The sequence below is a fragment of the Mauremys mutica genome, chromosome 2 (assembly GCF_020497125.1).
Source record: "Mauremys mutica isolate MM-2020 ecotype Southern chromosome 2, ASM2049712v1, whole genome shotgun sequence".
NCBI lineage: Eukaryota > Metazoa > Chordata > Testudines > Geoemydidae > Mauremys > Mauremys mutica.
The window spans coordinates 213,308,238-213,330,529 of NC_059073.1; the positions used below are offsets into that span (position 1 = coordinate 213,308,238).

The 22,292-nt window shown below is 42.2% G+C and overlaps 1 protein-coding gene across 1 annotated transcript in view; it reads left to right on the top strand.

Annotated features, from left to right (window-relative positions):
- EXOSC7 (exosome component 7) overlaps positions 1–21,235 on the top strand; it is a 34,378-nt gene extending 13,143 nt beyond the window's left edge. Inside the window, exons 4-8 of the mRNA XM_045007591.1 lie at positions 2,809–2,974; positions 8,445–8,515; positions 15,573–15,696; positions 17,793–17,948; positions 21,036–21,235. Of these exons, the coding sequence (XP_044863526.1) occupies positions 2,809–2,974; positions 8,445–8,515; positions 15,573–15,696; positions 17,793–17,948; positions 21,036–21,140 (622 nt within the window). The 3' untranslated portion in view covers positions 21,141–21,235. The remainder of the gene's footprint in view (positions 1–2,808; positions 2,975–8,444; positions 8,516–15,572; positions 15,697–17,792; positions 17,949–21,035) is intronic.
- Positions 21,236–22,292: the final 1,057 nt, after the last annotated feature.

Here is a 22,292-nt window from a genome sequence, read left to right on the forward strand (position 1 = left end):
GTCTTATCTATCACTCTGAGGCAAAGTTGTACAATGTTGCACTGTTCGATGCATTGCTTTTAACTGCCTTTTTCTGGTCACAGGCTCACAGTAATGTTGCAAAATACACAGTCTTAGCTGGTTAAGTCAGACTCTTACTAAACGGATGGCAAAGGAAGAGAGATAGGAAAAAGAAGATATAAGGTGGGGCAGGAGGAGAACACATGATGCACAAGTGTGTCTGTGACAAAGTCTCACGTCCCAGGTGCTATTCAAGATGTAACCAATGATGGTGGAGATAGCAATGTCATCTGGGTCCCTCAGGACATCTCTCAGGATTATGATGAAGGGAAAATGGTGTCATGTCAGATTTTGGGATCCCAGGAGATGGGGGATGACAGCCATGATGGGGAAGCTTGCTCATTCCCATTCTTTTAGTCAGCCAGCATTGCGATAGCAGCTGCTCCCCCATCCCCAAAGTCTCTTTCTGAGGACCCCAAAGGGAATGATTGGCAGAATAGCCCATTCTCTCATATTGTCCAGCAATTAGGCCTAATTTCCGACACAGCAACTTTAGCTCATTGACTTTATTATAGACCAGTTAGCTTAACTTCAGTACCCCGAAAGATAATGGAGCAAATAATTAAGCAATGTTTTTGCAAATATGTAGAACATGGGTGGGCAAACTTTTTGGCCGGAGGGCCATATCTGGTGAGGAAATGGTATGCAGGGCCATGAAAGTAGGGCAGGGGGTTGGGGTGTGGGAGGGGGTGCAGTGTGCAGGAAGGAGCTCAGGGCAAGGGGTTGGGGTGCGGGAGAGGGCTCAGGGCAGGGGGTTAGGGGGCACAGGGTTGGGGTGCAGGGTGCAAGAGGGGTTCAGGGTGTGGGCTTCTGCTTGGTGCCACTTACCTCAAGCTGCTCCAGAGTGGCAGCAGGGCTAAGGCAGGCTCCCTGCCTGCCCTGGCCCTGTGCCACTCCCGGAAGCAGCCAGCATGTCTGGCAGTGGCTCCTGGGGGTTGGGTGGGACAGGTGGCTCCGCCGCATGCTGCCCTCACCTGTAGGTACCACCCCCGAAGCTCCCATTGGCCGCGGTTCCCATTCCTGGCCAATAGGAGCTGTGGGGGGTGGTGCCTGCAGGCAAGGGCAGTGCACGGAGCCCTCTGCCCCATGCCCCCAGAGGATCTGGGGGTCATGGTAGATCACAAGCTAAATATGAGTCAATAGTGTAGCACTGTTGTGCCAAAAAAAAAAAAAAAAGCAAACCTTCTGGGATGTATTACCAGGAGTGTTGTAAGCAAGACATGAGAAGTAATACTTCTGCTCTACTCTGCACTGATTAGGGCTCAACTGGAGTATTGTGTCCAGTTCTGGGTGCCACATTTCAGGAAAGATGTGGACAAATTGGAGAAAGCAAAAATGATTAAAGGTCTAGAAAACATGACCTATGAGGGCAGATTGAAAACAATGGGTTTCTTTAGTCTGAGAAAAGAATGAGAGGGGACATAACCTTTTATGTACTTGAAAACCGTTGTTACAAGGAGGAGGGTGAAAAACATTTCTCCTTAACCTCTGAGGCTAGGACAAGACGCAATGGGCTTAGATTGCAGAAAGGGCTGTTTAGCTTGGACATTGGGAAAAACTTAACTGTCAGGGTAGTTAAGCACTGGAATAAATTGCCTTGGGAGCTGTGGAATCTCCATCGTTGCCTAACCTGATCTTAATCTCCAAACACCTGTCAGGAATGGTCTAGATAATACTTAGTCCTGCCATCAGTGCAGAGGACTGGACCTCTCGAGATCCCTTCTAGTCCTATGATTCTATAACTTCTGGCCCCAGGTGTCTCTTGTTTACCAGGCATGATCTTAACACAGTTCTTGAATTATACTGGTAGGCCACCTTATTTAGGCTAATTCAGTCTGCCTCCCTTTTGCACCTTTTCCCATCAACATTTATCATTATATGATTGAAACATTTTGTAAACTTTGCCACAATTGAGTTCACAATTAAGGTAAGCTTATAGGCCCAGTTATCACAGCACAACCATGTTTTTGCCTTCTGTAGAATCAGGACAAAATTCAGAATGTTTGTTGGTTTGGGGATTTTTTTTTTTTTTAAATAAACATGCTGCCTTTGTTAGCTAAAACCTTTTATTTTTAGCTGTGTGTAAGACCCAGGGCAGCTAGGGATCTTCTTGCATGGATGCCCATAAACTGACCTTTGTTTTGGAATTAGGAAAGTGAAGGCTTATGCTATTCTCCGATCTTTAAAAAATAGATACTCTTCAGTTGGTACTCACCAGAAACTGTGCTTGCTTAGATAATGAGACGCTGTCTGCAAGCAGCCCCATAACAGAGTATCCAGTAAAGACAATAATTAAAGTCATGCCATTCTAACAAGTCTCTCTTGCTTGTCTTTTTTTCACCCTTCTTCTCACTGGTGTCTTTTGTCCCTTTCATCTTTAACAGGCTGTATTGTTAACCATTTGGAACTTACTGTAATTTCCTTTTTTTTTTATCATGAAGGGCAGAGATAATTTAATATTAGTCTTAAACATTTCTGCAGAATGTCAAGGAACTGTACAGTGTGGTCTGGTGACTAAAACAGATACTGGACTTCTGTATTCTTTTGCCAGCTCTGATGCTAATTTTGTGTGTTACCTCAAGTAATCCGTTTCCCTTTTCTGTGCTTCATTTCTACCCTTGTAAAGCGCAAATAATACCTCCTTTGTGGTGATGTTATGGGCTTACTGTTTGTGAAATGTTTTGAGGTTCCTTGGATAAAGGCTGCTTTAGATATGAAAAGTATCTATTTTCTTTTACCCTCATCCAGTTCAGCAAATGCCACTCCTGAATTTGAAGGCCGGGGAGGAGAAGAGCTTGCCACAGAGATAGTAAATACTCTCTACAGAATATTTAGCAATGAGAGCACCATAGACGTGAAATCCCTTTGTATTAATCCCAGAGAGCACTGCTGGGTTCTCTATGTTGATGTTTTGGTAAGTGAAGCAAAGAAGAGGTAATTTAAGTTCAAGGGAGTCTTCAAGGTACTGAACTACAGAACATAAATATAATTTAGTAATATTTTTAAAATATGTGCACAGTTTAAATATCATTGCATGTCCATGCCTCACTGTAATGCTGGGGGGGAAGAGAGGAAAGAGGGGTGGCTAGCATAACTACTCACACCATCTATCTCTTGACAGTGTATTATTGCTGGTGGATCCTTGGAGCAGAACAAAAGCTTTATATAGAAGTGATGGGGCTTCCCCTTCCTCCCCCCTAGAAGGTTTAGATTTTATTATTGAAGTGTGTGTGTGTGTGTGTGTGTGTGTGTGTATAGAGAGAGTGAATACTTGATCTCTTTCTAGAATGGAAACTAAATTTTGTTCTAAAGCTAACCTAATGAGTTGCTAAATCACAATAATGTGCTTAAAGTTCTGAACGAGAGAGAGAGACAGCAAGACTTGAATACAGGTTTGGGAGCCAGGAACTCCTGAGCTCTGTCCTCAACTCTGACACTGACTGTGTGACTTGGACAAATCAATATTTCCCTATTTTGTAAAATGGGTAATAACTGGTAACTTCCTCCAACAGATGGATTAGTTCATGTTTGTAAAGTGCTTTGAAGATATAAAGCTCAGTGATAAGTACAGTTGCCAAAGCCAAATGTAGGTCTCTATTAACAAACAAGAACATTCAGAATGTAGAGACCTAAATTAATTATGTATAAAAATACAAATTCATTATGTTCTTTTTTTTAAAAAAGGCATTAGTCTAATTATATGGGGATGTGCCTACTGTGACTAACAGTAGTACAGAACGATCAGATTTGTTCTGATGCAGTTTGTTACAATCTCAGCAGCCATCTTAGCAGAACCTAAAATAATGTAATTGAAAATGAAGTGCTGTTTTTGAAGAGTAGCCCTGGGAATTCAAATTATTTGGTAAACGTGAACAAAGCTACAGATTATTAGATGATATGCATATTTGTATAAAGTCAGTAAATCACTTTTAAAATCTCATGTCTCTTTTACTGCACAATATTTCGAACTACTTGTTTGAATTGTTCATGATACTGCCAAGTTTACCTTAGCAGTAATTCTGTAAACCTCCATGTGTGAGCAGATAATGTTAAGTATTAGAGGGGTAGCCATGTTAGTCTGGATCTGTAAAAGCAGCAGAGTCCTGTGGCACCTTATAGACTAACGGACGTATTGGAGCATGAGCTTTCATAGGTAAATACCCACTTGTTCGGATGCAAGATAATGTTAATGATGGGCATTTTGAGTCTTCTTACTTAGTCAAATTTAAATTGATACACACACTTATTTCTATATAACTTTAGTCCTCTTAGATTGTTAAATATATCAGTATCTCAAAGCTCCTTATGTTATATACCTTCTTGATTCACATACTTCCTTACATGGTCAGCTTTATGCTTTTCGCCCAACCGAAAATTGTATTAGTAAGTCTAATGGAAATGTGTTCAGGACTAGGATTTGTGCTGAATAGAGTGTAAAGATAGAACTCAGATTGTAAGATTTATTCTATTTAACTCTCTTGTTTCTTTTGGGGGTGGGTGGTGTGTGCCATTGAAGAATTACTTACTCCTGGGGAGTTCTGCACCACTACGCACGTGCAGAGTTCATGTCCTCTGCAGATTTCTTTGCTTCCCTGTGGAAAAATGACTTTCTGACGGGGAAGCAAAGGGAAGCCACAAGAGGAGTCTTGCACCCCTGGGCATGTCTTTTCAGGCACCCGTAGCAGCCAGGAGAGGGGGGGGTGAGGCTGGGGATGCCTCAGATGGTGGTGGCTCCTATCCTGCACCAGGCTCAGCTGCTAATCCCAGGGGGCTGGGGCGGAGAGGACGAGACTTCTTCCCCTGCAAGGAGCAGCCAGGACTGGGTCAGACCCACCCCCAGAAACCTCCCCTGGCAGCAGGAAGCTCCACCCCCTCACACTTCCTGTCCTCATCACTCCTCAGCCATGGAGGAGGGGTTACTGTATGTGGAGCTGCTACCCTGTCTGCTCAACCCCACCAGGCATCCAGGCTCCCACCCCACCATACCCTCACCCACCCTGCACCCAGAGCCTCCCACCCCAAGCCCCCCAACCTGAACCCTAACCCCACCAAGCCTCACCTCCTGCACTTGGAGCCTCCCACACCCTAACCACAACCCCTCTGCATCCGGATCCGCCCTCACCCCCAGCTGAGCCCCACGCACCCAAACCCCCAGCCCAGCTAGTCCCACTCCCCTACACTTGGGCTACCACAACAAGCCCCTTCACCCAGACCCCCACCCCCCTGAGCCCCAGCCAGCTGTACCTGGACCCCCCTACAGAGTGCCATTGCCTCTGCCTATGGAACCCCCAACGGGTCCCTGTGCATCCGGATTCTTCCCCCCTCCTCCCACTGAGCCACCCATACCTAGATTGCCCCACACAGAACCCTCTCACCTTGCACCTGGATTCCCCCCCACACTACGCCCCTTCACACTTGGATCCTGCCAGGCTGAGCCTGTCTGCCTGCCCACACCTGGTGTACCTGCATGGAGGGGCAGGGCCCCCTCATGTTTCTGGGGCCGCCGCAGCCCTTGCACTGTGTCAGGGTCAGGTGCAGCCTCACCGCTGAGTCCATGTCTTGGTAGGGGCTGCAGGGTGTTCTCCCACCTCTGTGCAGCCAGTGGACTGTGCTCTCCACTGCCATTCTGGAGCCTCCACATTTATTTATGTGCACATTTGCAGAATTTTAAAATCTTGTGCGCAGAATTTTAAAATCTTGTGCGCAGAATTTTTATTTTCTTTAGTGCAGAATACCCTCAGGAGTTACTACTTGTATTGCTACAGCAAACATCATTAACGTATGGATCTTTTCAAATCTCAGTATTTAAATTTACCAAGATATTTGTGCTATTTCCTATTATAACTATAGGGACTACCATAAGGTAGAGTAACGATGTTACAATGCAGTAAGAGTCCAATATTTATAGGTATTTCTGCCATACTTGCTGTGTGAGTGCTCACGGTACTACATTTTAACGTTATAGTAATGACTCATTACAATGAAATTATCTGTAGTATCCACACTAATATCAAGTGGACTTTGCTATTTTTGAAAGTGTAACGATGAGCAGATTAATGAGAGAACACTTTTTACTGCATTTCCCTCTAGATGCATAAGAATAGCTCTTTTTCATGTTAGTGGGATTTGCACAGTAAATTGAGGGGAGAATAAACCTCATTAAGTTTCTGTCAGAAGTTTTAAAAAATACTGCATTCTTGGATATGCAATAGAGTGCATAGACTATATTTGTTACTAAAATAGCTTGTTCTGAAAGATATGGGGGGAGGGATAGCTCAGTGGTTTGAGCATTGGCCTGCTAAACCCAGGGTTCTGAGTTCAATCCTTGAGGGGGCCATTTAGGGAACTGGAGTGAAAATCTGTCTGGGGATTGGTCCTGCTTTGAGCAGGGTGTTGGACTAGATGACCTTCTGAGGTCCCTTTCAACCCTAATCTTCTATGATATCTGATTTTGATGGATTCTCGCTCCATTTCTTATTGCCATTCATATAACCATCCACAATTCCACAGAAGTATCTGAGTTTCAGCTCTTATTTGAGGGTAAGGTTTGACCAGTGTATGCAACTTCAGGAAGAAAAGGGAGAAGAGATTTCTTTAACAGATGGTGTTGATGCAAAGTCACTCATCTAAAAAGAGAGAGATTTTTTCTTTGTTAGTGGTCAGTATTTCGTCTCCAGTATAGTTGAGACTTGTCTTAGTTGGTTGCATGGTCACACTGTTAATGTTTAGTAGACTGAACCAAAAGGAGTTAAGACTACAAATTTGCATGCAGAAGCCACCCAGGGGCTCTTGGCTAATGCTCTGGTTGTATAATAGTGATCTCAAAAGAAATGATCATTCTATTTTTTTTAAATGTAAAAAATTCCATTATCCCTAGAGCAGCACAGTGAGTACAGAAACACCCTAAACCATGGATCTGCAATCTTTTCACACCTACAGTTTCCTTTTGTTGCTGATGTTAAAGACAGGCTTTTAGGAGGCTTTTGTCATGGTTGACACATTTACAGTCATCTTCACATAAATTGCTCCAGCAGTCTGTCATACTGGATGGTGAGCATGAGTGTGTGGTTTTTTCCACCTCCTTACAGCACAGTCTACACATGGGAAGGCTACATTAGGCTCTAGTAAAATCTTAGCTGTTTCCTGTTGAGCATCCATAGAAGGGGTTTTTCTGTCACTACTGACTTGGAGACTTTTCCTCAAGGAGGACTAGGGCCAGGCCAGGCTTAGAATTTTATTTAACCACTCTTGAGTTTATTGTGGTTTGCAGAGGAAGAGGTAGCTTTTTTTTTTTCTTCCCACAACTCAAACAGCTGAACAGATTGAACAAACAAACGTTCACCTTGTAGGAATGTTAATCTAAAATATATTGTTTTGAAAAAGTTGTTGTACCATGGGTAGCATGTTATTGTACCCTGGCCTGTAGGAGCTACTGTAATACAAATAATAAAAGTTTATATTGGAGGGCTGAACATAACCTTAACTACAGTACAGACACATCCTGTCTTTAAATAAAGATTGGTTTTATTGCATTTATCCAGTAAAATCCAATAACAACTGAAAATGACAGGCTAATTTCTCTGTATCAAGCAATTTTTGCATAGCACTAATTTGGTCACCCTCTGTCTTTTAGCTTCTGCTTTCACCTTTTGTCAGTTTCACCTTTCAGTTATCAATCTGTCTTGGTACAAGTAATCTGAAATAGTAGTCTGAAATATAACCCTTAGTTAATTTAGAGTTCATTTACTCATAGGCTTTTTAGTTTTCTATGTTGATTACATTAACCATACTTCAGAATTGTATACTGTGAAACTTAATCCACTATGTTCACATGAGCCGAGTAGATTGGTGCATCCACGCATCTCCTGTTAAGATAGGGCAAGTGATTTCATCGGGTAGGTTTTTAAAAGAAGAAGAATTACATGGATTAAGAATGAATGCCATAATGCTCTTATTTTGAGTTTATTTTTAAATATTGCCATAATTACAGCTGGCTGAAACTTCCTACATTTCACATTTGACAAAAAAGTATTTTCAACAACTATCCCCCCTTCAATTTTCAGTGAAAGTTTTAGAGTTTTTCAAGTAGCTGTTGTGGTAATGAATGCTCTTCTAAAAATAATCCTTACCACTGCATTTTTGTAATCACTATGCTGTGCACTGTGCTGTGTATATTTGATGGTTTTAAAATTGCATTTTAAAGCATTCACTTTAAAGTGCAATTTTGGAAAGAAACTGATACCGTATAGTTGGCTGTGACTTCATAGGTAATGTTGAGTATAATTAAATATAGAAAGTTTTTTAGTGTTTCAGTGCCACAACTATTTAGGGAATATTTTGATGTTCTTATTATAGTTTATGATTTTTGTGTTTTTTTACCTCAGTTATTGGAATGTGGTGGCAACCTGTTCGATGCAATCTCTATTGCAGTGAAGGCAGCTCTATTTAATACGAGGTAAGGCACAGTTCTTAATTTTCTTGGGAGGATAAATACTTTCTGAGCACTTTTAAAGCTGAACCATTAAAACAAAAATTAAGGGATTGGATGTCTAGGTCAACTTACATCCAGATACAAAACCGATCATTTACATCCAGCTGAAATGAATTAGTGATTTCAGTCCAATTTCTGTTGGGCAGGTATCCTCCTTCATGACAAGGATGCTTATTGGCAAAGAGTTGAAAGATTGAATGATCATGGTAACTGTTACCTTGTCATCCCTTTAAACATGGCTAACTTCAGAAAAAGCTTATTTTTTGGCAGTGGTGTATAATTATAAAGACCTTCATGCCCTAATTTCCAGATGGGCTGAAGTCCATGGACGCTGCAGATGCCTGGCACCTCTGAAAATCACTTCCTCTGTCTGTAGGGCTGTCAGACTGTCACCAGCTCTAAATTCCTTTATTAAAAAAAATTGAGTTTTTTTTTCTTTTGCATTAAACAGCATGAATCATGGTTCATAGTTTCTTCACGGAACTATTGACTGAGAGAAGGAAAGTGTCACTGAGTGCCAGAGCTCACAAACTTTTGCACAAGTGCAATGTCGTTAACAAAAACATAAATTTTGCTTTGCTACCTACTCTGCACATGGAGTGGCGCATGATGGAAGGCAGGGAGTCTGGAGCAGAGCACTTTGCTTGCCATTTCTTGATCTGCTTGCTAACGATAGCTAAATTTAGCAGCATAGATTTTTCACTTACAGGAGTAAGTTAGAACCTACCCATTCACCTGAAGTACTAGCTAAGTACAACCAGATGAAGAAACTCCCCAATAGGCAAATGTTACATTTCTAGTTTGTCAATAAACCTTTTCAGCAGTTCTTTCCATCAAGAGTGTGATGAGTGATCTTGTGAACAAAAGTTGCCAAATGTTGCATAGTGAGACTCCAGAATAGCTTTCCAAGAGTTAAAGTTTATGTTGCAGGCGCAAGAGGTCTGAAGGTGATCCAAACAGTTCTACAGCAGTGTATTGAAACTCCATTGGCTTCAGTAGAGTTACTCCTGAGTTATGCCAGAGTGAAATCTGATTGCAGCTCTATGGTTGGAAAGCAGCATACAAGGAAAAAAACATGGTTCTGAAGACGTATATCAGGTTGTTAAAATCTGTTTGTTCAGACATGAAGAAAGTCTCTTGAGATTGAGAAAGACAAGATGGGTGAGGTAATATCTTTTATTGAGCCAACTTCTGTTGGTGAGAGAGACAAGCTTACACAGAGCTCTTCTTTAGGTCTGGGGAACATATTCAGAGGCTTTGGCTACACTTGCATTTCAAAGCGCTGCCGCGGCAGCGCTTTGAAGCGCTAAGTGTAATCAAAGCGCCAGCGCTGGGAGAAAACTCTCCCAGCGCTGTCCGTACTCCACTTCCCTGTGGGGAATAACGGACAGCGCTGGGAGCGCGGCTCCCAGCGCTGGGGCTTTGACTACACTGGCGCTTTGTAGCGCCGCAATTTGCAGCACTGCAGAGGGTGTGTTTTCACACCCTGCTGCAGCGCTGCAAATTTGTAAGTGTAGCCAAGCCCAGAGTGTCACAGCTAAATACAAGGTGGAACAGATTGTTTAGCATAAGTAGTTGCTTTGATTGGTCCCTTGAAATGTGTTAGGTGACCTGTTAACACCTCTCCAGTTGTAGTGGGGGAGAGAGATTGAGACAATAATTCTGCCACACTTCCTTCCTATTGGTATTTTACTGGACAGTCTCCTGCTTTAATCATCCTTTTTTAAAGGAGTAAAGTGTTCCTGTAATGTGGAATCCATTAAAAGTTATATTCTCACACGTTGGGAAGGTGCCAAAGACTTGTGAACTTGCTAAGGGTGAAAAAACGTTGCAAAACGATTTTATGGGAAAGCTGCCTGGATGCTGTTAGTCTAAATTCTAAGTTTAGTTTATAACAGCTGCTGTTCCATGGGGTTTTTTTAGATCACTTGTTTGTGCTTTATGTACAAGATATCTGGGCTTTTTGAAATGTAGTTTAAACAGAAGTCCTATTTTGAAGGATACTGTGTATAAAGAAAATACAAAAACTAAAACAGAACAGCATTGGATTAGGAAAAACTTATTGCAAGCGAACACTGGAGGACATTATGCATGCAGTGCTTGCTTTAATAGTTCTTTCAAAAACAGTGCCTTTTAAAATAGATATCTTTTTATCTAGCATTTGAGTTAGCTTCTTCACACTTACGAAAGTGAGAGACTAATGGCTTGAGTTTGGAATAGTGTGGGCAAACACTGTCTGAGCTTCTCCAAAGCCACTGCCAGTACTTTTTTCAGTTTTGACCTACAAGAGTCTAACTCGGGGGTGTGCAAACTTTTTTTGGCCTGCGGGCCACATCGGGTAGGGAAGGTTGTGCCTCCCCAAACAGCCTGGCCTCCGCCCCCTCCCACTTCCTGCCTCCTGGCTACCCCCCTCAGAACTCCCAACCCCCCCTGATCCTTGTTCTCTGACCTCCCCCTCCCGAGACCCCTGCCTCTAACTGCCCCCCGCAGGACTCCACCCCCTCTCCAACCCCCCTTCCTTCCATTCCCCTGACTGCCCCAACCTCTATCCACACCCCTGCGTCCTGACAGGGCCCCCGGGACTCGCACGCCTATCTAACCGCTCCCTGTCCCCTGACTGCCCCCCGGAGTCCCCTGCCCCTTATCCAACTTCCCCCCTCCCGCCCCCCCCCCACACACTCCCCGCCCCCTTACCATGCTGCTCAGAGCACCAGGACTGGCAGCCGTACCTCCTGGCCGGAGCCAGCCACGCCACCACACTGCCCGGCAGGAGGTTGCAGCCACGCCGCCCAGAGCACTGGCGGCACAGCGAGCTGAGGCTGCGGGGGAGGAGGGACAGCAGGGGTGGGGCCAGGGTCTAGCTTCCCTGGCCGGGAGCTCAAGGGCCAGGCAGGACGGTCCCGTTGGCACGACATGGCCCACGGGCCATAGTTTGCCCACCTCTGGTCTTGCTTATTTCACTTTAGCACAACTGGCATTCTTTGCTCGAGTATGAACTGGGAACAGCTATTGTTGTGGGGAACATGAAGAAACCACCAAACTCACTTTTATTTGTGAACTAAGAATTTGAGCTCTGGCCTTGAGAGGTGAAAGGCATTAATCCACTATGCAATCTAGTCATTCTTTCCTTCCCCTTCTCGTAGTTCCAGATATTTACTTCTTTACAGACTACTTCAAAGTTTCCTACAACAGCTACTAGCCCACCAGAAAAATGTCACTTCAATCATGTTAATCTAGTTAAAAACTAACTATTTTTATCAATGCCAAATAAATTCCAATCTAACTGTCCTGAACTTCTCTTACAGCTATACTACTTTTCCTTCAAAGTAATTTTGTGACCAAGTTTCCATTATAAACCTGTTTTCAAAGGTGTATACATCAGCTTTAAAAAGACCAGATCTTGCTTGAAACCTGGAATACAGATTAGTGTGTTCTGGCTGCCATTGGTTTTTGAAGCATTTAGTTCTCAAAGGCCTATCTGAGCCTTGTAGAGCAATAATTTTATCCTTAAAACCAAGCTTGTATAGCTTCCTTCATAGCTATGGGGACTCCTTTCTTTAGGCTTCAAGGAATCCAAGATGGTGACCCAATATGGTGGCATATTCATTAATCTAAATGTTTGCATTGTTCAGACAGTTTTAAATGACATACCAAATACTAACTGAATAGTATCCCTTCAGTTCTAGTACTAAGTAGGTATCTAAAGGCACTTAGGGCCATATTCCGCTATACTAGAAATCTGTATTTTAGTGGAGCTGTACATACACCAGGGCTGAATTTGCCCCATTGTATTTCCACTGTTGTGTTTTGGAACATAAACCTCTGTATGCTGGGTCCTGGAACAAGATTCCTCAGGTTATTGCATAAACGTGCAAACACTCACAGTGCTGTGGTTTAGCATATTACAATGATGCATATCCTATATTAGTTTAACACTGGCAAAAGCTAGATAGATTGTGACTTTATGCACTTGTAACTGAAAATAGTCATTATTTCAACAGTAGATGTCACTCTGCCCCTTACCCAACAACATGGTAGTGATGGAATTGGGGTGGGGCAGTAGAAACCACTTGCAGGCGTAAAGCTAGTTTTGCAGGCGGCACTTCTAGATCTCCTGCACTGAACTGAGAGCATTGCTGGTGTGCCACTGCATACTGCTGTGCTGGCTTTGCAGTTGCTGCACTAATGAACCTTCTGCAGGTTTTAACACTATTGTGGGAACTCAACAAATAAGTACAGTGCACAAAAACAGAATGATTAGATTTACAGTTTGCTTAGTCTGGATTCTGGAGCAAAGGCTTTTCACAAGGGGAGGGGGTAATCTGGTGCTTTCCAGGAATGCCCTTGATCCTACAAAAATCTATTTCTACTTCTTGCTTATTTACCAAGTTGGCTGTAATCACCTCCCCACTTCTTCCATGCTACTAACATTCTTCTTTGTCTGCCCAGCTCATGCTGTCCTCTTGCCTTAGTAGATGTTGGTTCTTGTCTATAACTTCATCTCCTCTTGTCTTGAGTACTGCAACTCCTTCCTCTAGGGACTTTCCAAATACTAGCTCTTGAAATGCAGCATATGGAGATGCATTACTACTTGCCGCCTTCTGTGTACAAGGAAATAATGACTCTGTCATTGTCATCTTTAAACTTTGCTGTCCACTTCCTATGCAATTCAGAATAGAGGTTAAAAATTGCTCTCTATGGACTTGATTTTAACCTTCTTCTAGCCTGTCTGCTTATCTAGCACACTGCTCTCATTCTGTCCCTCCAAACAACCTTGTCACCATATCTCAAGAGCCTTCTCCTTTGTAACATGTCATCTTGTATCAGCCTATGTGTAACCAGCTAACTGTCTTGCCCTCTCAGTTGTAAATAGTGTTAATCATTTTCAGCAGAAAACATCTTGTCACATTGATTGTATTATATAACTCTACAAAGGGCTTTAGATGCAGTTTTATATTTATATATAATATTAAAATGTTGCATTCTGCTTATTTTAAAATATTTTTGTTTTGGTCGGTCAGTATTATGCAGAGAATATGCCTCTTCTCTCTACAGATGTCTAAGCACTTGTCATTAGTACTCGATATGAACTGCAACTAAAATACTTTCCAGGGATCAAAAAACAAAATAAAACACTTTGCTCCTGTAAGGAAAAAATATTCATTAAATCCATCCAGATATTTTACTTTAAAAGATGTTACAGAATGCATAAAAGAAGTCTCTCAAGTTTAATTTGTGTAACACACGACACTGTGCTGTAAAAGTATTAATATAAACAAACATTGCTGTTTGATGTCATCCAATTACCAAAGCTAATTTTTCAGAGATGCACTGAGGTGTGTTATATCTTCAAGGAAAGCACATAGAAATGGGAGATCTGTTTTCTTTTTATTGGCCTGCAAAGTAAGAGCTTTCATACTATATTCATCCCTGAGGGGAAGCAGCCCTCTTATACCAGTGGACTCCATCAGAATTGCACCAGGGCTGAACATGGCCTTCACATTATGGGCAGGAAAAGTAAAGCAAGTGATTATTTAGAAACTGTTCCAACTGCTCTTTTATTCATTACCATAAGAATGTTCATCTTTTTGTAAAATTTCCATGGAATTTATACATACTGTGCATATAATATAGCCAACTATGTCCTATAAGTCTGACAAATTTCAAAATATGGAGACTTAACCTTCACATTCACATTTTAAGTAATATGTGAAATCGAAGATCTCAGGCATTACTTCGTATGTTGAACAAAGGATTTGGGGAAAGTATATATAATCCCTCTTTAATAAAGTGTAAAATCTGTTCTGGATGAAGAAGTCTGAAGAATTCATTTCTTTCTCTCGATTAGACTCCTCCCAAGTGGGGGAATGTGTCCTAAAACATTCACTTATACAAGGTTATCCCATCCTATACTTCTCCAAACCTGTGCCTCTTGATTTTCATTGCTGTGGCGGATAGGAATAATGGAATCGATCAGGAAGGTAAGGAGGTAATTTCTATTTGGCAGATGTCTAGCACAGGGACTGAAATTGACCATATACTTCTTGACACTAGTTGAAGGTCTAAACCTACTAGCAGAGGTAGACATGAAATTTGAAGGCCAAACCAGCTAAATCAGCACCTTTGTGAGAGGTCCAGCCCCCTGACATCCCAGCTTTTATGGAGGATGCTGGGATTTCTACTGAAGCTTCTCTTGGGACCCTGCCTGATGGCTCTATTTTTCATATCTACCTCTACTAGCAAGCAGGAGGCTGTACTATAGAAGGGGGGGAGAATCGCTCAACTGGTGAGGAAAGCAATCTGCCACTCTAGCATTCCCTCCAGTAGTTAGTCTCCTTCCCCCTTGAATAACGTTAGTGCTTATGTCTGCTTCTAGTCATAGCTTTTCCAAGCATTAGCAGCAACACAAAATTGGCATGAGTTCCACTGTCACCCACAGGATTATGGATAGTAGCACTGAAACAAGATCAGAGCCTTGTTAGTTTAACCAAGCAGGAACAGAGTTAAGCTAGCAGCAGCAGCAAAACCCAGAGAAGTTGCCATCTGCAGACCCTGGGTGACAACATTGCATCACTTTACAGTTGCTTCATAGTGTAGCTGTGTAACTGTAAGAAGAAGCTTAGTATTTAAATTAATCTAAATGCTGAAGAAATGGATTTTTGTAAGCACTCATGCTTGCCATGTGGGCATTGGTTTCTCCCCCAAGCCCTAACCATGTATAGTTGATCACTTACTTGGGGGTATGTTTAAACAAAATACGCATTTTAACATTAACTGATGTGACTGTGGAGATCGGAAGCATTCTTTAGAATTAAGACTAAAATCCTTCAGTACTAAAATGGGCGTGTTTGGTTTTGGTGGTTTTTTAGTAGTCTTTCATCTGCATTCCCTTTCTTTAAAAAGTTATCTTTAGAAATCTTAACAGCTTTATTTTCTCTAGGAATGGGGCAGGCCTACATAACAGATTAGAGAGTGGTGAAGTGATATCCAGTAAGTTTTGCATATGCTTCTGTTTCAATAGGATACCCAAAGTGCGTGTTTTGGAGGATGAAGAAGGATCAAAAGAGATTGAGCTCTCTGATGACCCTTATGACTGTATTCGACTTAATGTGGAGAATGTACCCTGCATCATCACATTAAGCAAAGTAAGCCTGGAGAAGTTTGTGAATTATCTCTTTTAGCTTTTGACTGTTCTATAGACTTTGGCTACAAGAACTGACCTGCCATTATGGGTTGGGAGAAACCATCTTTTCTTTGATGACCAGAGCCATAAGATACCCCCATACTAAAAATAAGTTCTTGGCTTCCATCCTTGAGTTTATTTTTTGACTTGGGAGGTGGGAAAGGAAATCTTTGTGGAGAGAGTGTTCCATCTCCCTCTCAAGTTGTATGTCTTGGCATGGGAATCTGCAATAGCTAATCCTGCTGTATTCTTGGGCTGAAACAATTAACTATCCATCCATCAGCTGCTTGCTGATAGTGAAATGGACACTAGTATTGGCTTCTCTAATAGGCTAACATAATATCCATTAGCCATTTAAAATGTTGGACACCTATTTGGTGAGCCACTGAAGAAACAGAAACTTTGTTGATGGAGCTAACCTTATGCCTGCCAACACCCTGCGAGATAGGTAAGCGTTATTGTTAGGGCCCTACCAAATTCGTGGTCCATTTTGATCAATTTCACACTCAAAGGATTTTAAAAAGAGTAAATTTCATGATTTCAGATATTTAAATCTGAAATTTCACAGTGTTGTGCCTATAGCGGTCCTGACCCAAAAAGGAGCTGTGAGAGGATCCCAAGGTTATTGTAGGGGGGGGTTATAGTACTGCTACCCTTACTTCTGTGCTGCTGCAGGTGGCAGCACGGCCTTCAGAGCTGGCCAGTTGGAGAGTGGCAGCTTCTGGCTGGGAGCCCAGCTTTGAAGACAGAGCAGGGCCCGCAGTCAGCAGCCACCACTCTCCAACCACCCAGCTCTGAAGGCAGCGGAGCAGAATTAAGGGTGGACTTGGTCTGGTATTGCCACCCTTCCTTCTGTGCTGCTGCTGCTGGTGGCAGTGCTGCCTTCAGAACTGGGCCCCTGGCCAACAGCCACCGCGCTCTGGCCACCCAGCTCTGAAGGCAGCAGAGACGTACGGGTGGCAATACCACAATACCCCTAAAATAACCTTACAACCCCCCTGCAACTCCCTTTTGGGTCAGGACTCCCAATTTGAGAAACGCTGGTCTCCCCTGTGAACTCTGTATAGTATAGGGTAAAAGCACAAGACCAGGTTTCATGGTCTGGAACGCATTTTTCATAGCTGTGAATTTGGTAGGGCCCTAATTATTGCCATCATTTTTTCAAATAGAGGGACTAAGGCACAGAGAAGCTAAGTGACCTACATACAGCAGGGACTCAGAGCAGGAAGCAGAACTTGTTCATAACTGTTAGGTCTACTCTCCCTCTCAGTACCACTGTTTTCTTAAATTCTCTATAAAGTAAATTGGGGGGGGGAGAGGTGAGAGAGAGATCCCACTTAATTCACTGCTGCATCAGTTTGTTTTTTATCTGCCCATTTTTCCAACCACACAGCAAGTGCCATAATATCAACTGTCCTCCTTGGCTTGGTCATGAGATAGCTTGCATGCCGTCATGCAAATCATTCTGTTTTCTAACTGTTACATAAATAATAATAAAAGCTGTCACTAAGGCAGAGACTGAATCTCACCTCTCCTGAGCCTCAGGCATGTGTAACTTTTGTGAATAAAATTCCACAGTTGGGGAAGAAAAAGAAGCCTTTGGGTGAAAAGTTGATCCCTTTTTTAAAATATATGTATAAAATTTTAAAGGAGCTTCCCACTATTGCCAGATGTTTGTAACGTTAAACTAAATTCCATGTGGATTAATTAAGAGTCAGGATGTAGGTCAAGTGGCCAAAGGTGCGTGTTTGTCCTATGTACATAGTATGTTTATAAGCATGCACATACAATAACGTTGCACTGTCAGAAGTTACAATGTCCTATATCAAGGTGCTGTATTTAATGACTGACACAGCTGCAGTGACTTACATGAGCAAAACCAATGATCAGACAGTATTTATATTTCTTAGGATTGTAGCATACAGATAAACTGACAGGTTAATGGTTTGGTGGAATTACCTCCAGTGCTCTAATTCCGTCACCCAGTAAGTTCATAATTATCTGGACACAAAACAACTTAAAAAAATCCAAAAGTAAAATATGTCCTTGGTTCTGCAGATTGGTTGTAGGCATGTGGTTGATGCTACCCTTCAGGAAGAAGCTTGCTCTTTGGCCAGCCTGCTGCTTTCTGTGACCAGCAGAGGTACCATTACGTGTATGAAGAAATTGGGGAACGGCAGTCTTGATCCAGAGAGTATCTTTGAGATGATGGAGGTAAGAAGTGCTGATGAGCAACTTCAGCTCACATAATGGAAAAGTGGATCTTGAGCATATGAAAAATTGCAGTGTGGGCATAACTAAAGGGATACTGAAAACTTCCTTAGGGGCAAAAAGTCACTTGTGAAAGGTCCCAGGCAGCTTCCAAGGAATCTGAAATTCCTATGGAAATGAATTTCACTATGCAAACCATTTGGGATATCCCTTCTGACATTGCGATAATCTGGGTTTTCTTCTAAATAGTAGTGTCATACTAGCAAAACTTCTTAAAAGTTAAGGTGACTAACATAATTTACAAATCCTGTATTTACTTCAGAAAGAACAAGTTTCAAGCCTGATAATGTCCTTTTTACTGATGTGAGCCTCTTCCCTTTCTATAAAAATATTTATAAAATGCTGTGGTAGCTGGCAACAGTTCAAGTTGACTTGGGAATTTCACTTTAAATCCTTCTTTAGGCCTCTCTCTGAAGCTTCCCTTTTGGTGTGAAATTTCTCGTGCCCAGACTTGGCCTTAAAGTATGTACAAATGAGTTTTGTACACAAGCTTTGTATTTCATTTGCACTTGAATTCAAAATTGGATTTGTTTCTGAAAACCTTCACATTTGGCATAAAGGTGGCCCTTGTGAGAAATAGATCTAGGTGGGAAATGGTTTCCCCATCCTGTGAAAATTTGAGATTTCAAAAACCTTTCCCCTTTTGCATTGGGATGAAACGTACCTTTTTTTGAAGCATTGGTGAGAAAGCAGAGACACACCAGCTCCAGAATTAATAGCGTGGTGGCTAGGGCACGCGGCTGGGATGTAAGAGATTTGGGTTCAAGTCTATGCTCTGAATCAAGTAGAGCAGAGACTTGAACCTGGGTTTTCCACATTTAGGCGAGGGCTTTAACCACAAGGCTTTTAACTATACTGGGGGTTCTCTCTCCCAGTTCCATTCTGGACCTGAAACTATTGTCAAAACTAGTATGTTCCTGCAAAACATTTATTTTGACAACTAAGCGTTTTCCAGCAAAACAATGTTTTTTGTCAAATTCCTGACCAGCTGTAGTGAGGAATGCAGAAATTGGACCCAGATTTGAAAACAACTGGTTAAAGTGGAAATGACATACTAAGCACACACGACACTTTACGTTCTCTTGATGTAATTTAAAGCCTGGGTGTTAATCTACCTCTGAGCTACTGTTTGCTCTGGGAAAAGTCATTTCACTTCTGTGCCTTAGTCTACCCATTTGTAAAATGAAAATAGTAATTTCTAGCCTGCCTCACAGGTGTGCTCTCAGGATCTGCATTGGTATGGAGCTTTGTATGCACCAAGGGTCAGATATTTCAGAGGTATTTAGCACCTGATGATGGAGATAGGAGCCTAATGGGATTTTCAAAAACACACAAGCAGGTGAAGCACCTAACTCCCATTGAAAAAAGGCAATTAGGCACCTAACTTACTTAGGGCCAAAAGCTCCTAAATGGTACGGTACAAACAAGTGTTGACTCCTGTGCAAGCCTAAGAGTTAAAACTTAACTCAGTAGCCCAGTATGTTATGTTGCCCCTCACCTGTTTTAAAGAAATCTCTCCTCCTTAAGTGGTGATGTCGTTCACTGAAATAAACAAGAAAAGGCTTTCCGGGGAAGTAAAGAATTCTTTCTTTGGGCTGGGGGTCTGACTGGTCTTGTTCCCAACACAGCAGCCTGTTTGGGGAACAGATGGAACAAACAAAGCCAAAAGCACAGGGTCTGTGAAATGGAACAGTTTCATAACCCTTGCTTGACACTTTTATATCCTCCAGTGGATTGACTCCAGCCCAGAAAATGTTCAGCATTATCAGCCTTGGGGTGAACAGACATTCCAGCCAGTACATCGCTTTTAGGAAAGCAGCGTAACGGTTCAGCTTTGGAAAGGTGCCATAGCTACACCTTTTACTGGATTAAAGTTATCATAAGGGAGTCAGGCAGAAATAACTGAGATGCCAGTGGGCAAAATACAAGACCCATACACCAAGCAAGGGTAAACGAACCTTGTGTTGGAGATAGCTGGGCTAGATATCTGGTGTGGGAGTGGAGCAGAATACTTCATGATACCCCCTTGGGCTGCAAAGTTACCCCAGTCCATTGATTGTAACAACTTCTGCACCTTCCCTACATGGGGAGTTTTGGTCAATGGATCCACATAGTCATATACCACCTCATCTCTCCCAAGCTTTTCCCAAATGCTCTTCTTGAGGCTACAGAACAGTACTGCATGAGGAGGGGCTGGAGGAGTTGTTGTATCCTTCTCAATTGCCTGGCTCCTTGATCAGAGCATCTGCTTCATTTTATGGTTTCATGCCTCCAAGTAGAGCTTGGACTTACCCCAATTAAATGGTAGGTAGTTTTATGGGTCTCTACTTATAAGATTGAGGAGCAGCTTCCTTCAGACAACTTGGCTATAGTTTCTATTCAATACCCCCAGCTTGAGCTGTCCATTGACCTTTTAAGGACAGTGAGCGAGGTTCCTTTCTGCTCAGGGAATCTTATGGTTCCATGATCCTATGCCAGCCAGACCTAGGGGAAGTTCTGATCTACACCACTGCCGTAAGATACCTAAGAGATGTTTGCCAGTAGAGGGTCAGTGCAGGCTCTCCTCCGACGTGTTTTCTCTTTCAGCATGTCCCTACACTAGAGACATGGGGGAGGAAGCTGGTGCAGGAGTTGCTTCTACTGTGTTTATGCCATTGGAGAGTTCCCTGCTGCAAAAGAAATTTTCTGAGGGCCATTTACAGACCAAATCTAGCCTCTCTGAGGCTCCTGCCTGGCACAGAGGGGCAAGCTCATACTAGGGATTCTGGCCCGCTGAGTTTTTTTTATGAATTGGAGCACTTGCCCCTGGTTTGAACAATTTTGCTTTAGAGGGTTTTTTCCCCAAAACTTTTAATCAAGTTAAGAGTCCCCCACATGCATTTTATCTTAGTTCAAATACGTCATTTACAACAGCTGGTGTCTATTAATCATTAAGGGAAAAAATAGTTGACAGAAGGGGAAGTGTTCCACATAAATTCTCTTCCTGTTAGTAGGATGCCTCAGCTTTGTCTTGCCTTCTTTGCCTTACAGACAGGAAAACGGGTAGGCAAAATGTTGCACACTTCCCTACAAAAGATCTTAGACAAAGAAGAGAGTCTGGGGACAACACGACAGAAGGTTGGATTCCTAGGATGAGTTGTTTTATCAATGCAGATGTACATTTTCAAGTTATTTTTCAAAGCATGATCTTGTCAGTTTGTATGTGAAATAAAGGATATTTTTGGTTTTAATATTGTGTCCTAATCATGTTTAAGATACTTTTTAAATGCAGTTAGCAAAGCATAAGGAAAGTCTTAAATGAAAATACATTAATTTGAAATGCTTCATACTGCCTTCTGCTCTGTACCCAGGAATTGTACCAATCTAACAGTCAATACAGCTGCCTTGCATGACACTCCTAAATTAGTTTTTGTGGCAATTTTTTTTTCCATCGCTACAAAACACAAGAGCAGTTGCACACTGGAAGTCCACATTTGGCTGTAGAAGTTGCTTTATTCACTCTGCAGATAAAACAAATTGAAGTAATAGAGGATTATCTAATCAAAGAACGTTTGATTTCATGCGTTAGTTTGAACTGGACATCTACCTCTGTGCTTATGAACAATAGCTGAGAAGTAAATTCCTAATTTGCATTTAAGACCAAAGTTAGTTTAACCTTTAGAGTCATATTTTCCCCCCTCTTCTAAAGTGAACAGAAGAGAAGTGTCAAATTCAGCTTCCAGCTGTGACTGGCTTTTCTCCTTTCTGCACCCCCATCCAAAGCTCCAAATATGAAATTGAGGTGAGAAGAGGGAGTTTAACTGCTGCTCTCCTCTGCACCAGGCAGCATGAACTTTTTTATCAGTTGTTACCTCTGTACAGTTGATGCAACGGTATAACTCCTGAAGAAGCAATGCTAGTCTCTCCTTGTACCGAACTACTTCCAGACCCTTGATCATTGTTGTTTCCCTTCTGTGAACCTTTTCCTGTTCCACTAGACAGGTATCTTGTTGAGATGAGGTAACCAGAGCTGGACACAATATTCAAGGTGTGGGTGCACCATGGATGTATATAGTGACAAGATATTTTTCTATCCTGTTCCTAACATAGTGTTAACCTTTTTGACTGCTGCTGCACTTTGAGCAGAAGATTTCAGAGAACTATTGAACATGAGGCCAAGATTGTTTTTGGATGGTAAAAGCTAATTTAGAACCCCTCACTGTATATGTGTAGCTGGGATTATTTTTTTTCTAGTGTGCGTTACTTAGCACATAATGTTCAATCTCATCTGCCATTTTGTTGCCCGTT